The sequence below is a fragment of the Tachypleus tridentatus genome, chromosome 11, assembly GCF_004210375.1.
Source record: "Tachypleus tridentatus isolate NWPU-2018 chromosome 11, ASM421037v1, whole genome shotgun sequence".
Taxonomy (NCBI): domain Eukaryota; kingdom Metazoa; phylum Arthropoda; class Merostomata; order Xiphosura; family Limulidae; genus Tachypleus; species Tachypleus tridentatus.
In genome coordinates, this window is record NC_134835.1 from 91,579,625 (window position 1) to 91,599,214 (window position 19,590).

The 19,590-nt window shown below is 32.4% G+C and overlaps 1 protein-coding gene across 5 annotated transcripts in view; it reads right to left on the minus strand.

Annotated features, from left to right (window-relative positions):
• Nucleotides 1-1,379: 1,379 nt before the first annotated feature.
• The window catches only part of LOC143232752 (uncharacterized), a 32,719-nt gene continuing 14,508 nt past the window's right edge, over nt 1,380-19,590 (minus strand). For all 5 annotated transcript variants that reach the window (XM_076468559.1, XM_076468558.1, XM_076468561.1 and 2 more), the window contains 4 exons: nt 12,505-12,767; nt 6,915-7,106; nt 3,508-3,670; nt 1,380-1,622 (listed from right to left, as the gene is read on the minus strand). In XM_076468559.1, coding sequence (XP_076324674.1) covers nt 1,503-1,622; nt 3,508-3,670; nt 6,915-7,106; nt 12,505-12,767 — 738 coding nt within the window. In that variant the 3' untranslated portion in view covers nt 1,380-1,502. The remainder of the gene's footprint in view (nt 1,623-3,507; nt 3,671-6,914; nt 7,107-12,504; nt 12,768-19,590) is intronic.

Consider the following 19,590-nt stretch of genomic DNA (forward strand, 5'->3'; position numbering starts at 1 on the left):
AACTTTTATACATTTATAGCTAAATATACCCAAATCATTATATGTATTTTTACTTCTATTTTCATGTTAATTAAAACACAGGCAATTTATACATATATATTTTATAATGAAATTAATTTTTAAAGCTTAAAGTACAACAATATAATATTTTATCATAAAACTTCCAGCAGTTAAATACTGTTGCTTGGTACAAATTACTCATTTACACATCTACAAAGGGAGATCAAACTTTAATAGACATTAAGTCTGCTCGGAGAATGTGCAATATATCAATTATTATAACATTTATAACTACAACAGAGTTAGAGTAATAACCCAAACCAGAGAAAAATAGAGAAATACTTTGTAAACAGTTGACTGATGTTATAATATGGTAGGGCTGAAACAATACATACTGATATTGATGCCACAATATGATACATATCTTAATACAGAAGTTTTAACAACAGTTTGTTAAGAAGTCTGACAGGTCTTGACAAAATTTAATTTGAAAGAGATGCATAATGTTAACAGCTTTAAGTTATTTAGTAGAAGCAAATGTAACTTTCTGTTACAAGTTGAAGTAATTTCAGATAGACAAAAAAGGATAATTTTGATTTGTTTTGTATTTTTTTATGGTGGTTATGAGGTAGGTCAAACTGACCAACTTCATATAAAATTAAGGTAGTGAATATAGGAGATTAAATATGCAGATTTTTTGAAAAAATGGTTGGAAATCTGTTAACTTTCAGATAGAGAAAAGTATCTTTAATCTTAAAGTGAAAATTGCTTTACACTTGGAGAATCAACTACTTTGACTCCATATATTGAAATATTAATTTTTATCAAAAATAATTTATTTAAAATTCTGATTTTTTTCTGCACAAAGGACTTATAATGTTTACTGAAAACATTCAAAATTTCATGAAGATACTTAAATCATATTGTATCACTGTATCGCCATACCCCTATAAGATATGTTTAGAGATATGTCCATCAATAAAAAGTACAAACTTCTCTTATGCAACTGTTTAAGAAATTTGCCCATGGATAAGAAATATAAATCTCAATGTAACTGATTTTATTGAAGTAAATTCCTTTAATTGAAGACTTTACATACAGATGTGAATAGTACGTCAATGTTCTTTTCAAATGTGTGCAAGAGGACTTCTGAACTCTCAGAAAATAACAATATGGTGGTAAAGAAACCTGCTGGTGAAACCAATGCAAGCAATATGCTTGAATATATTTTCTCTAAACCAGTACTTAACATTTTAATATTTAGTTCTTACTTTCTTTTGCCTTACTACTATAAATACCATTACACTTTAAAAGTCCCATGAAACTGTCTTTAAAGATACAAATATCCCAAAGTTCTTATATACTTACAAATAGATAAATTTCGTGGAAACTAAAAAGTAGAAAACTTTATTATAAAATATTTTTTTTACACTTAAGTATTTAAAATTCAACATTCACAATCACTTTAAAATGCAAATATAAAGAAATACGAGCTGTTCTCTTTATGATGTCCGAGATGTATTGCTTACTTGAGACGAATCTTTCAAATCTTCCAAGATCTTTTCTAACTCTTTCTGCTGGACTAAAATTTCCTTCATTGCAGTTGTTTTGTACTTATCAAGCTGGAAATTCCATAAATCAAACTGGGTGTAAGTTGATTAGAATAAAGCAATTTTACTACTAAAATGTTGATTGTATTAATTTATATTCACATAACTCTTCATCTCATTTAACAAAAATCAAATGTTGTGTGCACGTGTATGTGTGTGTGTATATATATATATATAAAAAATCATTTATAATTATTATCTTCTATAATTATAAAAAACAAACAAAAAAACATTAAGCTAGAAGGGCCTTAGTGTAGAGGATACCTCTGCTAAACAGTGTTGATCATTGTTTGCTCTTTGTCCATATGTATGCCACCATCAAGGGGCACAGACATTTTTAGTAAAGACAATGAAGAATAATATTCTGTTTATGTCCAACAAGATTCATCAAATCTCCATCATTTTTGACTAAGATATAGAGCAAGTACTGTGTGAAAAATTGGTCCCTATGTTAACAATACATTTTTTTTTTTTATGTGATCTTGACCCTCCAAAAGCTAAAGACTTTCAAGTTGGGCCACAATCGAAAGATAAACCAGCTTTCATCCAAATCCCTTCAGCTCTTTGAAACATCTTGCAGAAAAACACACAAACTGGGAAGAGGAGGGGGGAGTTCCATCCACATTTTAAGGAGATAACAATGGAAACAAGTCATAAATGTGTGAATGAAGGTTTTTGCAATACAGCAGTTATATACTGAAGTTTTATTTTATATCTAATTCAATTCAATCCTTTGAAATTGTATGTAACAAGAAAACATAATCTTATCACATAAATTAAATACTTCAAATTTATTTCTACAACAGTAATTGTATCCTGCAATTATTATTCACAAAATTCACAAAATCTGAAACAGAAGTATAGCTTCAAGGTACTTTACCATTAATGTGACCTCACAACTATCATGTAGAGTACACTAATCTAATTAAACCTATATTGTATAAACTTATCATTCTGTTAAAAGTTTAATTGAATGATTGCCCAGATCATTAAATACTTGAATTAATTCATTTTCAAATGAGCAAAATTACAATCAATACACCTATAATATTTTCACCTGCAAACATTTTAAATGTATAGTAAATAAACAATGATATCAATGTAGGGTGTGCCATGAACGTAATAGAGAATAGCAGCTGAAAAATGTTTATGATTCACAATATTGTTTTCTTTCCATAAAACCATACTTAATAAAAAGGCAGATACAATAAAACTGCTAAATCTGCAAGTTCCTGCCTCTCATGGCTTTTGCTTAAATTGCTGATTACAAGGACAGTACTTGCTTCAAAATTGTAGCATCAAAAAATATGCAATACATTTGTGATGATTTGACTAATTAGCATCTGCTCCACATGTTAGAACATTAAGGATTGGATTATCATCATGCATACATGATTGTGTAAGTAAATGTTAGGAAAAATAAAAAAAATCAGGATATGTATGGAATGGTTTAAAAAAATAACATGAATATTTTAGAGATTTTTGAATATAAAACACTACAGTTATAATGAAAACTTGTAGAAACCTGAAACTCTAGATTATTGGAAAACACCCATAACAGTTTCCTCACTCTAGTTCAGAAACCTCACTCTTTAACAAGACCTTTTACTTTCTACAAAGAATCAGAAAATTTACTAAGATGTAAAAGATGTATATATTGTGAAAGATGTATATATTGTATTTTATTTTCTATTAATTAATATTCATGAAAGCATTTAATAATACTTATGTGGATAACACTTTAAAAATACTACACTCACTTCTGGTTCTCAAGTCAACAGACTGTTGTGATCAAGAATAACAGGAATTCTGTATATCAAGTACATCTAAAGTACATTTTTATAAGGAAATGAAGTATAGGGAAAGTTTAATACAACAGTATGGGTTTAAAAGTTACCTTTTCAAGAAGAGATTCTTGTTCCTTCATAACTCTTTTAGAAAATTCTGATTTGACTTCTTCAATATTTCTGAGTTGGCTCAACAGTTTCTCTTTCATATCTCCAAATGGTGCATTTGGTTTATATCCTGATCTACTCTTGAGTTTCAAATTCTCAAGTTCCCTAAACAATTAAATAAAACATTAAAAACAAAAATTATATGCTTTGGAATATACAGTTTAAAAAGAATTAGTTTTAATTCCTTTACAAGTCTATCGCAACATATTATACCATCACTATCTTCCACATGTACTTTTAAAAAATAAGATGACTAAACAGTTATTTTTACCTAAGACTGGATATAATTAGATTCCATAGAAATCTGGAGTAATAAGTTGACTGCTGGAATCATAAATCTAATGAATGTTTTCTTCATCTGCCACCAGAAACATATCGCTAAGTGAAAAATAATCTGCACTTAAAAATCCAACATGCTGGTATTGGTGGTTTTAATCTAAAGGGACTTTTATGCAACACATGGACTAAATATACAGTTCACACACCCTTTAAAATACAAGCATAGCCATACATAATTTAGAACTGCTGATCTGGGGATGAGCAATTAGACAGCAGCATCAGCCATCTATGCAGGCACTCTTTCTCAAACAGGAGGACTACTGACTATCACAGTAATAACACTCTCACCTCTGAGAGCATGAAGTATATTAAACATATTGCCACTCAAACCTTAGACCCTCTGACTCATGGTCCAGTGCAATAGGCTCAGACTAGAGAAAGTCAATATGTAGTAGTGGCAGAGTTAAATACAAGAAGGATTTATGAAATATTTAAATAAAATATTCCATGAATTTAGAAAAATGCAGACTAAGTAATTAGAGTTTTAAGACATTTATGTTTCACTTAAAATATTTTCTAAGTTATGTATTTAGTTTGTTTTATTGTACATAATTTTTCTCTTCCTTCACAGTTTTGTTAAGCTTGAATCATTCTCTATAAATGTACTTTGTACTAGATTGTAATTTTACTGTAACCATGAAGTTTCACAATAGTTCTAAAATGTTTACAACAACTTTGGGAATAAAATAATGCACAAAAAAGTGTGATAAAGTTTTAAATGAAACATATTTTGTATTAAAATGTGATATTTTTATAACATTAGTAATCTTTCTCCATATTATTACATTAGAAATGAGGAGATAAAGACTATAAAATATTCAATTTAAGCTTAAGTCTCTCAGTTCACTAAACCATTCTCTTTAGATTAATAGGTTTCACAAAAATTTTGGGAAAAAATTAACTAGTAATATTACATAATTAGTTAGAAGACTTAACATAAATAATTTGGGCTACAATTACAGCACCAACTATAATATTAGAATTTGAATGTAATGGTTCAAAGTTTAAGTAAAGAGCTATAAAAGTAAGAAAGTTTAATAACGCAAAAAGAATATGTGATATCATATAATCTCAGAATAGCTCATAACATTTCCTTAATAGAAATAAATAATTCTGTACTTCCATGGAAGATTTCAGTCATTGTTGCAAGTAATATTCACAATGCACTACATCTTGTGAATGTTGTTGTTACAAATTGAATGTGTGAAATTTTCACTATATCATAACTACATCTCCTCTTTAGTTCAATAATTTAAACTTCAACACTTTTCATCTTCTACCCAAAATAAGAAAACCTATATAATTAATTGTTTTATTTTCCATTAATCATAATTCTTGAAAATATTTAATAATATATCTGTTGGTAACAATGTAAAATTAATCTGAAACTAATACAGTAACAGTTAGTTTTACTTATTTATTTATTCATTATATGAAGCAATATGCAATTTTTTACGTTGATTGAATTATTTACTTGTTCATTTACTCATTATATGAAGCAATACCCAATCTATTGCACTGATTGGATTAATATCTTTAAAGTTTCTTCAATTTGAATTTGTTTTTAAGTAATTGTTCTTAATTTTTTTACCATTCCAGTGTATAACCAACACCAAACTTATAAAATAAATGAGTTAGCTATATATAAAATAATAATAATAATACTTCTCAACACTGTTATTACAAAATAAATGACCTGTTACACCATGCTCCAAAGCACTATTATACACCAGGGCATCTTGTACACTCATAAACAGTATGCCCTAGATCATACTGTAGTTTTTTCAGGGCCATTTGTAAATAATAATTGCCAAATTCGGGGCACTCAGAAGAAACTCTCTGGTATTTAGGAATATATTTATCAGTTGACTCACATGAACTCCTATCAATAAAAGCCATAATTAAGGATTGACTGGGTCTGAGGGGTTTAATTCATCTGAAAGAATGTAAATGAAAAATAAAGCCAAAATAAAAAGTATACAGAAACACCTAAATAGAGTTCATTCCTTGGCTTTTAACAGTGTGCTCTACAACTTGTGAACCACCGAAAGCAAGAAACTGTTAAAACAAATTTGTGATATTTTGCTAATCATAATAATGATTTCTTTAATCAATTATCCTAATTTTTCTTTTAGTTTTCATCATATATTATTACAAAAAAATAGAAGCATTCTTTCCCATATAAAATAACCTTGATAGAAAACAATCAAGTATTTCAGATTTTTGTTTAAACTTTCATTAAATTCAACTGGAGATGCAACAGTAATAGAACTGGGTTATTATTTGAAGTATTTAAATCAGAGCACATCTTAAATGCCTCATATCTACATTGTAATGTTATACTGTGAAGAATATTAAAAGCTGGTAGATTTATAAAGCTTCTCCTACTGATTGAAAAAATATACTCATAGGTAAAATGTGTAAAATTCCTTGCCAGGAACATAAACACAGAAAGAAAGGAGACTAGTTTGTTTGTGGTCTTCTTTGTAAATACTGCTTATCATTGGATTCATGCTTGAATAAAGTAAATCTTGTTAATTGGAAGTGAAGAACAATGCTGGAAGTGAAGAAAGAAGAGTAATGAGAAGGACAAATACTCTGAGAGGTCAAAATGGAATTAGATTACAAGAAAGTAAGGTATTGATTCTGGAGAACATAGAAATGCTGAAGTCTCTAAAACCATTAGTGCAAAATACAGCTGTATCATTTTTCATAATTCACAGATTTCAAATCTGAAAATAAAACAAAAAACAAACATGAATAGCAGAGTAAAGTACTTTATTTCTACCATTCAGTTTTCTAGGACACAATATACAAAATTTGGTGCAAGGCCTAGAGAAGTTGGTTTTCATTACCATGGGTCTTAATAATAATAATAATTAAAAAAAAAATGGATGAAAAACTCTCCATGCCCCAGAGCATGGAATAATGGGTCAAATACAGATATCCAGTAGCAAGATCACTTGTAGAGGTTTTAATGCTACAATAGTAAATTTAGTTTTCCATTAACCTGTATGTTTCTTGAATTAAGTCCTGCAGAGAGTGCATCTGTTTTTGATGCTGCATGCTTTGTTTGGCAACCTGATCTTTCCTCACTTGAAGATTAAGGTGGAGCTGTTCAACCTTCTTATGTAATTCTTCATACTTTTTTTCTGCATCTTGGCGTTTTACTCTTTCAGCATCAAGAATTTCTATTTTTTGTCTTAAAAAAAAAATCATTCTTTGAATCCAGATTTCCAAGATGCTGAAAGACAGCTTTAACAGTTTAATAACACATATACCACAAATATATACACACACACACACACATTTATGCATACAATAAACACTGAATTTGCACAAAAATATTTTGAGAACAAAAGTTAATTAAATGTATAAAACAAAAACTAGTATAATTTTGCACATTTCACCACCAGATAAATTAAGTATTTCACAATTTACAAGTAACCTACACAAACCATGACAAAATTACTGTATATTATCAGATTATTGAAAATATTTCTTTGGTTATTTCAAACTAAATTTAAACAATAAGTGCCCATCAGTAACTAGAAGAACACAGAAAAAAATACACATGACATTGTATAAAAAACTGATAATAAAACTCACATAAGGATTAGTGAAAGTTAAGTACAGACTTGCATGAGAACAATTAATAAAGTATGAGACAAATGGCTGATAGTAAATGAAAATTACAATATAAGGATCACTAACATAATTTTAAAATTCAAATGAGGTAAAATTTACTGAAATACAGATATAACATTTATATTAAAACAACCTATACGTTTGTTGAAGTTAGTGTAAAGCTACTTCAGGGCTATCTATTCTAGCTGTCCCTAATTTTAAGTTATAGATTAATGGAAAAGTAGCCAATTAACACCAGCCACCACTAACTCTTGAGCTTCTCTTTACCAGTGAATAGTAGAATGACTGTCTCATTATAATGCCCCCAGTGTTAAAAGGGTGGGTAGAGCCTTTACAAGAAATTCACTGATATAAACTAATGCTGACTGAAATATAATAATCCGTGATGACGAGAAAATCCACTCGTAGAGAAAATTATATATTTAAAAATGCATAATATATTACACATTCACAGCACAAATTTAATAAATCATGGATAATTAACAAAATAAAAAGATGATATAAGCTAGAGATTTAACATGATGACTACCATGTGTCTCACCAATGGGTCATAGACATTTATGTTTCAAGGCCAAATTTCTCTTGTGCAACACATATGACTTTGAGACCTTCTCTACCTCATACCAGCTGTTTCTAAATATACAATTGACTGAGATATAGTTAAAGAAGTAAACAGATTTCAGTTAGATGGATATAAGTTGTTTTATAACTGTAAACAGTACATGTCTGTGGGTTAATAGTGTGTTAAAACTTACATAAGAGTTAAAAAAACTGAAAATATCAAAAACTTTAAAAAATTTTCATAATACACTTAGAAGAGCGATAAACGTATATCTATTTATATAATCCACAACTTCAAGTTTTTACATGAACTAAAAACTGTATTAATGAATAATACATTTAAAAGTTTAACCTACAATGGTGATATAAACCACTGATTTGGAAGATGAAACAAATTATGTTAATGAGTGTATAGATTTAATGGCTGTATTTAGTTTTAACATATATACAAATGAAGTACATAAAGAGTTAAACCTATCCATTTCAAATTTATATCATATACTTCTAACACAAATTAGTGAAAACATTTATATGTAGCAATTATTAACACTTCAATTATAGACCATTAGTTCACAGCACTAAAGAAATAGAAGAAAAATCAAAATACTAATGATAGGGAAACAGTTTATGAAAAGCTAATTATCAAACAAAATTTAAGTAACATCAATCAGGTAGAAACATATTTATATGTACAGATATTAATAATGTATACAAAATATTAAAGAAATAAAATATCCATTTAATATATTGCATATTCACAGTACAAATTTAAGAAATTATGGATAATTAACAAAATAAAAAGATGATACAAGCTAGAGATTTAACATGATGGCTGCCATATGTCCCACCAATGGGTCATAGACATTTATGTTTCAAAGCCAAATTTCTCTTCTGCAACACAAATAACTTTGAGACCTTAGTGGTTTTACAATGTTTAATTTTATTTCTACTTAACTTATTATGTAACAGCCAATGTAAAAAATATTCCTTTAAATAATAATGCAGATAGGTTTGAAAATTATAAGGAACAAGTTCAAAAGATATATAAAATATTGTAAAACTGAGTTTCCAAAATTTGAATTTGATATAAAAATAATTAAATAGGCTTGCTGATAAAAAAATAAGAACAAACAATGGGATTGATCGTCACATTATAAACATGGCTAAAAGGATGAGCATGTTTAAAGCTGGGTTTTGATCCTAGGACTTGTAAATTGAGAATTGAATGCCCTACCCATAGGGTCATAAAATAGCACTATTATCCTGTGTAAATGGTGTAAGAGGAAGCAAAGTTTTAAGAAATTCAGCAAGTACATTTAGTAATGATTTTAAAAGGCAGAAAGGCTTATGAAATGACAATGAACCATTGGAAACATTTAATGTAAATATTATGTTTTTATTTCAAACAGGAAATAAGGAAATGAAAACCATAATTATGAGTATTAAAAATGGAAATAGTCTGCAGTATGATGAAATAGTAATAAGTTAAAAATGAGCATGGAAACTGTCACAGCACTATTGAATTATAAATAAATGGTTCTGCACTCCAAAAAATCTTACAAGTTGTTTTATTTGCTCAATGTTTCAGCTTAGTCTTCCTCATGAGAATACAATTTCTATCTATAATGAACTTTGTCATTCATATGCAAAGTTCAGAGTACTATTATCACATTTTAAGCACATACACACACACTATTTTATCCCTAGCATGCATTTTTTGCAGTGATTGGCCAATAGTGCATTATGTGGTATGGAACATTTAAACTGTTGCCTTAAAAAGCTCAATAACAAATCACACAACTGGTGCCCTGTTATGAAAGCCATTGTCAGGCATACATAACATTAAGCAAAACTTTGCAATTGGTAATTTCTTGCAGCACAGTGAAAACACACTGATTCATTTCAGCCAAATGGCAAATAATTTGCTTAAACCCATAAAACATCAGTATGCACAGAAATTACAGCATAATATTCCAGTTATTCATAGATGAGAAGCTGTGGAGTTTTGTTAAAATAAAAAACAGTAAACAGAAATCATATTCCAGGCAAAGTTTATGCTGAAATTAGTTAGGTGTGTTCTTTATCATCATCTATAAACTCATGTTGATACAGTTCTTTCTGCAATTTAGTATTCTGTAATAAATTTACTAGTGTGATCCAATCCTCAACTTACTTAATTATTGCTCATATAAATATTATAATCAATTCTAAAATCGGCCAATGCACTTTATAATTATGTTACAAATAGGCTTATGAGTTTTAAGATTTAGATATAAGCCTAATGCTAGTTAAATATACTATAAGATAGTGCTAATTAATCAAATTTTAGTATAACTAAAGGCAAAAAGGAGATGGTAAAATAAAACAATTATTGACTGATGATTTCAAGTAAAGATCATGACAGGTCAATATCATTATGCTGATATGTATTTATATAACTAAAGAAAATCATGGTAAGCCATTTGGAATATTTCAGCAGAAATGCATATCCTAAACAAAAATATGACTTGCAAAATATTGGGTATATGTATTTAAGCAAGTAAAATATAACATTATATTTTAAAGATCAAACCTACTTTTTTACAACCTTTTAAAATGCAGAGTTAACAGTAAACATTCATTAAATCCAGTGCTGGTTAAAACATTTTGAAAGTAATAATAAAGTAGTACATATCAATTTGTTAAAAGTTGTTTATTCTAATTGTGATAAAAACAGTAATATTAGTTTTCATAGATTTCCCATGAAAGATAAAAATTAAGTTGATAGATACAAAAGAGCAGACAAATTTGATCCTTTAATTGAGTTGATCATGTGTGGATTTGGACCACTTTAGCAACGATTTTGAGAAAGACTTAACAGCTGACCTATCTGGTTACAACTGCAAACCAAGAGTAAAGCCACGTGCAATGAGTACAAGAAATGCAAATGATAATAAAGTGTTGCAGAGTAGATGTATAGCCAGAATGCAAAAACAACAAAAACTTTCTATATGATATCAACTGTTTTCAGTTCTCAAAATGGAGCTGACATTGAGACATGTAATGAAAGTTGTTCAAATTAAAATCAGAACAATTTAGAAATGGAATATGAAGTTACCATTGAAATACAGAGAAGGAAGATGAATTAAAATAACCAAGAAATAACTGCTTTAAAAGCCTAGACATATTCAATAAGAAAGAAGAAATATTAAAACCCTGAACACTGCAGAGAGCCTACATCATTCAGTTAGTTAAATTTCAATTACATTATGTATTTATAAATATGTAAATCAAAACAATACATTGGGTACAATGTCTCAAAAATAAATGGTTGAAATTTTTATTATATGAGGTACGTGAAATTGATGGATGCATGATTCTTTTGCAATAACTTTAGCAACCTTTATCATAACATACCATTCTTTAAACATAAATACTCGTTTATGACCATCAACTTGTCTTTCCATCTTTAAGATCTCCTTGTGTACATGATTTGCTTGGATCTTCTGATCAGCATAATGACTGTTAAAACTGAGGTTACATAATATTATGCATCAATGTTTCTGTTGTTCAAACATTGTACTGTTTTATTATTCAAAAATTAAACCATTTACCACGATGTGCAAAGCACATCTGTTCATCATTGCACCAAATGTGTGCCAAGTGGCCAGGCACTGATGTCATTTTTGTCAACAGCTAATCACAGCACAAATATTGTTTGAGCTAATTTGTAATATAATATTCTTTGGATCTGTCTAACAAATTATCACCCATCACATCTCCTCTTTCACAACTTGTTAACTCTTTCTATAAGGGCTCAGTCAACTTGACAAACCATGTGACCTCTTTGTATTTGTTTAAAAACTGTAGAGATTTATGTATGTCTAACTTTCAACATAGTGTGTATATCTTCCAAAATTTGTCAGTCTTTCACATGTAAATAACTATTTTTGTGAGATATTTTTAATCAAGTAAAATAAAAGTTTGTCCATTAATGTAATGAGTAATTGTTTTGAACAGTCAATGTGCAAGGTAATTTTAATGTTAAGATTAATAATACTTTTTCTCATTAAAAAATATCAAATTTCCTTGTGCAATACCTAAAGCCTCCTAAATACATTTCAACAATTTTTTTTCAACAAAAATTTTAATTTTGTTGTTTTCTCTACCCTAACTCAAAATGGGATCAGTCAATTTGACCAACCCAGTAACCACCAAAAAAAAAAAGAAAAAAAGTATAAATTATTAATTTTTCTTTCTAGAATGACTTCAAATTGTGATGTGAAACTATGTTCATTTATCCTAAGTAACTTTAAGCTTGTAACAATATACAGCTACAATTAAATTTTATTGTTTTATTGCTCTTTTAACCTGTTAAGTTGACTATAAATTTCAAAGAAATTGCTTCTTACTTGTATTCCCTTATTTTGCCCAAAAACTCATTCAGAAATTCTAGGGCACTATCAACTCTTTCAACCATCATTTTGTGGGTTTCAAAACACGTCATCATAGACTTCTTTTGGTCTTCCAATTCCTTTTTTCTTGCTCTCAGTTCTTCTAGCTTCAGTTGTAGTTCTTCTACTTCTTTAACTAAATGATCTGGTGATCCTACTATTTTACCTTCTAGTTCCACTACTTGTTCTTTCAGTGTGGCAATATTAACTTGCTTTTCACCCTAGAAATAAACAAACATATTAAAATCCAATAGACTGAAACTTTCTTAATAATTTCCTACAATTGTTAAGATGTCCCCCTAGATGAACAGATAATTCTCTATCTCTTGTCTCTTATGTTATTTTGTTGCTACAGGTTTGGTTTCGATCTCTATCACATGACATCAGGTAAGTTTAGTTAGATTCACCAAGTACTGAGTATATGCTGTTAACTATAAAAAAGAAAACTGTGTACACTACATAAAGACCTCCTACAACTGTACACATGTTCATTTATTTTCATGAAATATGCAGATTTTCTCTGTGTAAGCCCTAATAGGATACAAACTAATCAGTAATTAGTATTTAGTAATAATAATATTAACAACAAAGTAATGAACCAATAATTAGATTAGATGATCTTATATTTGTTTGTTGAATTTCATGCAAAGCGACTTAAAAATTTATCTGTGCTAGCTTTCCCTAGTTCATAAGTGATGGACTAAAAGAAAGGCACCTAGTCAATATCACCCACCATTAGGTCTTGGATTACTCTTTTACCAACAAATAGCGAGATTGACCATCACCTTAGAATGCCCTCAGCTGAAAGGGTGAACATGTTCTGTGATTCAAACCCATTATCCAGTGATTGTATAGTCAACTAAACATGACAGTAACAGATATATGATCACTGCAATCTTCCCATTTTAAAACAGGAAATATTAAATTCACGAAAAGGATTGTTACCACTTTTTGGGAAATCTTGAACTTGTTTTCAAGCCTTAATTTTTTCTTCAACTCAAATTATATGTTACATAATAGCTTTGGCTCTAAGATAATGCACTCATAGCTTCTATTAACTAACTTTTATCTATAAATTTTCTTTCAGTTTTAATTTTTTTGTTGAGTTTCTTGAATAAAATAACTATATTTAGATCCCTATTTCACCATCATATTTGAATCATTTGAAAGCAATTAGCTATGTATCAGATTACTCAAAAAAGCAATAAAGAATTTCAAGGGATTACACATTTTTCAGAAAGTTTTGAAAAAAAAACTTGTTAAAAATTGGTTAAAATAAAAGAGGAAGCAAGACAGAAATTTTATAAAAGCCTATGAAACAAAACTGGAAAACTACTAAAAATGCTAGTATGCCAAGTAGGCTAAATATATGGGTGAAAAGCTGAAAATTCAATTCATAAGACTTGTTTATGCATCCCTTTTTGTGTCATTTGTAGAGTTCCACTGTACTCAGTAAGACCAGGCTCTTACCAGTACCCTAAAATTTATATATTTAAGGCAATAATTTTGCTATACTGCAAGGTACTTCCTCCCCTCAGAATACTAGCTGTTCTTGTTCAGTGCTGCTCTGTATATACAAACTTTTCTCATGAAATAAGCCTTGCATTCCTTCCTTGTTGGAATTAGTATATTCCAATGTCTCATGCACCAGTTACCAACTAATAGTAGTACAGCATGCTCACAGGACATATGGGGCTGCCTTATACACCACTTATGAACCAGATATACTACTCAACCATGTGCATAATTCATAAAACACAAGGGTGGAGATCACAAGATGTAGAATGGCTGTTGCAAGTCAACCAAATCCAAAATCTCCTCTATGGGGTACCAACATCTCACACAAGGATAGGATGAGGAGCATACCATCTTCACCTCCATCCTAGTAATCAGTAATTAAGACCTACTCCAGTTACAAGGTATTACACAAAGAATAACAGCAATCCAGGACTGGCCATTCAACACTGAGATGATGGACACAACTTGTGCAATGTCTTATGTTGATTGGTTCACTCAAATCCAACACCTCAATGCCAAGAACTGACATTCATGCAAAGATAAAATGAGGGCTCCCAATCAAAAGGAGTGAAATGAATTTGCAAGAGATCAACTTCAGTTGGTATGGAATGTGTGACAGGCAACAACATCCAGTTAGGTGACAAATCATCTCCACAGTATTGAAAATGGTATAAGGAGGGCACATCATCTTCTACAATGATGGTTGTGGATATTAATAAATATGTAACTAATCTAAGGAGACCATGTCATCCAGTAAGATAATGTATTAACTCCTGTGATTGTGTAAATAGTTTCATGAGGCCATGTCCACCAGTGAGGGGACAGATCAACTCCTATAGAGACCACATTACAACTACACCAGAAGAACACCACCATCTTACTCTAAAGTGAATGGCTGCAATCAACTTTTTATGGAACCCATTCAGGAGGGTGCTTCCATGGTCAACCACCATAGTGGATAGGAAATGAAGAATGACTCCACTTGATGAACGAGGGTGAAAATGCATTGGAGAGTCCACATTGTGATCATCAAAGACAGTGCAATGGGTGACTGTGTCTGTATGTGTGTTTTTTATAGTAAAGCCAATTGGCAAGAAACTGAGCCTTTAATACAGGACCATAGTCCACATATGGAACAGGCACAGCAGTGATAGTGCCAGAGCAGACAGATTTAGTTGTGGTGTCAGCGAGCTCGTTCCTGTGAATACCAATGTTACACCTGGTATACAGAAAAACTGGATAGAAGTAGATGTTAAAGAGAAATATGCCAGTCGGTTTTGAATATCAACGAGAATAGGGTGAGAACTAATGTGAAGTGACTCCAGGGCCAGTAGAGAACTAAGCGAGTCAGAATAAATAGTGCAGTTTGAGTAGTGTTTAGTTTCTATATGATCCAGAGCAAGAGAAATGGCATACAGTTCAGCAGTAAACACAGGAACTGTAGAGGAGAGTCTGCACGCAACTACTAAACCACAACAAACCATGGCAGAGCCCACAGAGTCACCTGATTTTGAACCATCTGTATAAGTAGGAATGGAAGGATGGTCTAAAAGATGTTCACCAAATAACAGAAAGTATTTCCAATCAGGAGTGTCTGCTTTTATCAGATGACTTAAAGACAGGTCACATTTGGGTACTGTAATAAGCCATGGTAGGATCTGCTGACCAATGGATACAGCAATGTTATCTAATGACAGACCCAATTCATCCAACTGTGCCTGGATACGATGACCAAAAAGGAGCAATAACAGATAGTCTGTTCTGAAAAAGTATGGCCCACTGAGGAAGAAAAACACAACCCCAAGTGGAATGCTTTGGTAAGGAATGAAGTTTCGAAGCATATAGTAAAAGCAGTTACAAACGCTGGAGGTGCAAAGAAGGTTCATGAGACTCTATGTATAAGCTCTGAACTGGGGAAATGCGGAAAACCCCAGTGCAGAGCCAAAGTCCCTGATGATGAACGGGGTCCAGCATCTTTAAGGCTAAGGTCCTGGCAGAGCCACAGACCAGTGATCCATAGTCGAACAAGAGCATGTTATACCTTTAGCATAAAACATCGATCCACTCCCCAAGTGGTGGAAGATAGGACACAGAGGATGTTCAGTGCTCTTGTACATTTGACCCATAGGTGCTTGATGTGTGGTATAAAGGTCAGCTTACAGTCAAAGATAAGCCCCAAAAACTTTGCATCCAGGACCACAGAAAGCACAACTTCACCGAAATGGAGTTGGGGTTAAGGGTGAATGCTCTGGTGGCGACAAAAATTCATGCAAACTTTTCTAGAGAGTGCCACTCATTATACCTCATGTTTGACGACTGACCTGAGATGTGAAAGTCATCAACATAGAGCCCGTTTGCAACAATAAGAGGGAGTTGTTCAGTGATGGCATTAATCTTTATATTGAAAAGTGTGACACTCAAAACACAGTCCTGAGGGACTCCAACTTCCTGTAAAAAAGAATGGGAAAGTGTTAAACCAACACGAACTTGGGATCGCCTGTCCATAAAAATATTTTTAATAAAAATGGGCAAATGACCATGTAACCCATATATATGGAGGTCTCGCCAAATGCCCTACTTTCTCAATGTCAAAAAATATTGATACAAGATGGTGTCATTTGAGAAAGACTTCTCTGATTGACATTTCAAGTCAAATCAGATGGAGAGCGGTCGTCGGAACACACACTAGGTGGGCGAGAGGAGGTTTTTTGATTTGAGGAACCAAACAAGACGAGCATTAACCATCCTCTCTAAGGTCTTACAGAGACAGCTCATCAAAGCAACTGGTATCCTTCCCATGCTTAAAGAAAGGTAAGACAATAGCCTAGCACCAGGCATCAGGAAAAATATTCTCCTGCTAGATCCAATTAAAACCAATCAGAAGAATAGCAAGAGAAGCAGGAGATAGATGGTGCAGCATTTCGTAGTGTACATCATCAGGTCTGACTGATGTACTGCCAGACCAATGAAGGGCCAATTTTAGTTGTTCCACCAGTGTAAAGGGACAATTACAGTGATAGAGACAGTCAGCTCAAAAGGAAAAAGGTGATCACTCTGCCCAAGTCTTGATGGCTAAAAAGGTTGAGGAAGAAGCAGAAGTGCTAGATACCTGGCAAAAGCTTTCACCAAAAGTATCAGCAATGCACTGGGTATCAGCTACTTCCCGGCCATCAGATTGAGAGGGGGGACAGAATTATATTGCCCACTGACCTTTCAAATCTTGTCCCTTTTGACTTTGGAACTGGTGGTAGAAGATATGCTGGTTGTCCTTCTGGCTTTGACGTCTTACCCACCAAGCATGTGCACAGGCCTGCTGGAAAGCAATGCAGGTGGGAGTGTTTGGGGTACCTATGAAAAGTATCCCAGACCTGTTTTTGAGCCTTCCGTGCCATGTGGCAGGCAGGATTTTACCACAGATGAAGATGTCGTGGAAAAATATGTCGATGTTTTAGGAATACATTGAGCAGCTTGCCTGTATGATAGAGTCAGTTACTGCTGCCACACAGTTGTCTATTGATGGCTTACAGATGATGGCAGGATCAAGTTTTACAAAAGAAAAGAAAGAGGGTTAGTTTGCTTGATCCAGGTTTCACTGCAGCACATGGGTCAGGTGGAATCAACCACAGCCAGTCTCACTCAAAATTAAAAGAAAATGATCACTGGCTCGTGGGTTATTTGACAATAACCTCCATGAAAAGTGGAAGAATAGTAAAGGGGATCAAATTCAGAGATCAATAGCAGTAAAGGCCTGACTAGGTGCATGAAAATAAGTATAAGAACCACTATTTAAAAGAGAAGAAGTTATGATCAGAGAGCATATGCTCTACAAAGTTACCCCTCCCATCAATATCACCACTTCCCCAGAGGGGATGATGTCCATTAAAATGTCCTTCAGGATTAAAAAGGGAAACAGCAACTCTTCAATGAAAGCATCAAGGTCTGATTGATTATATGTCTCTCCAGGTGACAAGTAGAGAGAACAAACAGTGATGGTACGATCCAAATCCAAGGAAACAAGGATGGCTACAGCTTCCAAGGGTGTGTCGAGTGGCAAAGACAGGGTGGGCACATGCTGATCAACCAACAACGCCACCTTTCCATGCACTCGTCCATCATACAGCCTGTAATTTCTGTACAAAGAAAACTACCATGAAAGGTGATTGTATCGGCAAGTTTAAGAAATGTTTCCTGTAAAAAAAGACATACAGGATGGTAGGAAGCAATCAGTGGTTTGATGTAATCCAGATTAGAACATAAACCTTGACAATTCCATTGTATCAAGGTAGCCATTTTTATTTATGTGTAGGCAAATTGAGTGGAGAGCCCTTCTGTGTATGACCATGTCTTTTTCCTTCATTGTCTTTGTTCAAGAGAGGTCTGTCCTGCCCTGGGTCGGTTGGGCGTCTTTGTTGTTAGAAGAAGATTCCAACCACTGAGGACGTGAATGAATGATTGTTTTGCATCTTGGGGTGAGAGAAGAAAATGTACCTAAGGAAATGCCCATACCTGGAACAAAAGGAAGCAGATCTTGGGATTTGCTGGAATGTATGTTAGGAACAGAGATGGGTGTTCAAGATGATTCATAAAATTTTTTAACCATGGAGGTCAAAAGACTTTCATTTGTTTTGAGAACGATTCTTTTGGAGGCATAGAAAAATCTGTCTGCACTCCCACTGTAGTAGTGGAATGAAGTGCAGCAGCACACATCCGCGATGAAGTGGTACACAGCAACTTTCGAACCTCAGGGTAAGTAATGTTTTGAATCATTTTCAAATGCTGCACCTCTTTTTCTTCCAACCATTTGGGGCAAGAACAAAACTAGGATGGGTGACATCCATTGCAATTGGTGTAATGAGGATCCGTTTCACACTTTTAGGCATCGTGGTCTTTGCCAATGCCACAAGCACATGTCAAGGAACCACAACATGACGTCTTCAAGCAACCAAACCGCTGACACTGGAAACATTTGAGAGGGTTTGAAATGTATGATCATACCTTGCAATTAAGATAACCTGAGTTGATGGTAGCAAATGGACACAGGGATGTTAATATCAGAATGAGGACACTGGTCAGCATCACAATTCCTTCTTTGCGAGTAAAGATATGCCTCATTGCAGAAACCCCTCAGGTGGAGAAACTAACAAGAATCTCTGACTCGAGGACATTCTTTAAATCCCTCTGAACAATAACTCCTCATGACGAATTCAAAGTAGCATGAGGCATAATCTCAATAGGTATATCCCCAATTGCCTTTGAATGCAAAAAGAGTTCAGTGTTGATATGTGGATGTTTCCACCAATATGTTACCAGATCAAAGCTTCTTTACTAACTCTGGAGAGCCAGCAAGTTCCTCTAGTCCCTTCTGAAAGAAAAAGGGAGACATCTGCCCAAAAGATTTGTCTGACAGATAATGTAGTATAAGAAAGTGAGGTACAGGTGTTACAGATGTTGAAGATTGCTGCTCAGAATCTTCAAGACGTGGTCGTTTACCTATTGACTGTTTTTTTCACTATCTTATTTGGAGAA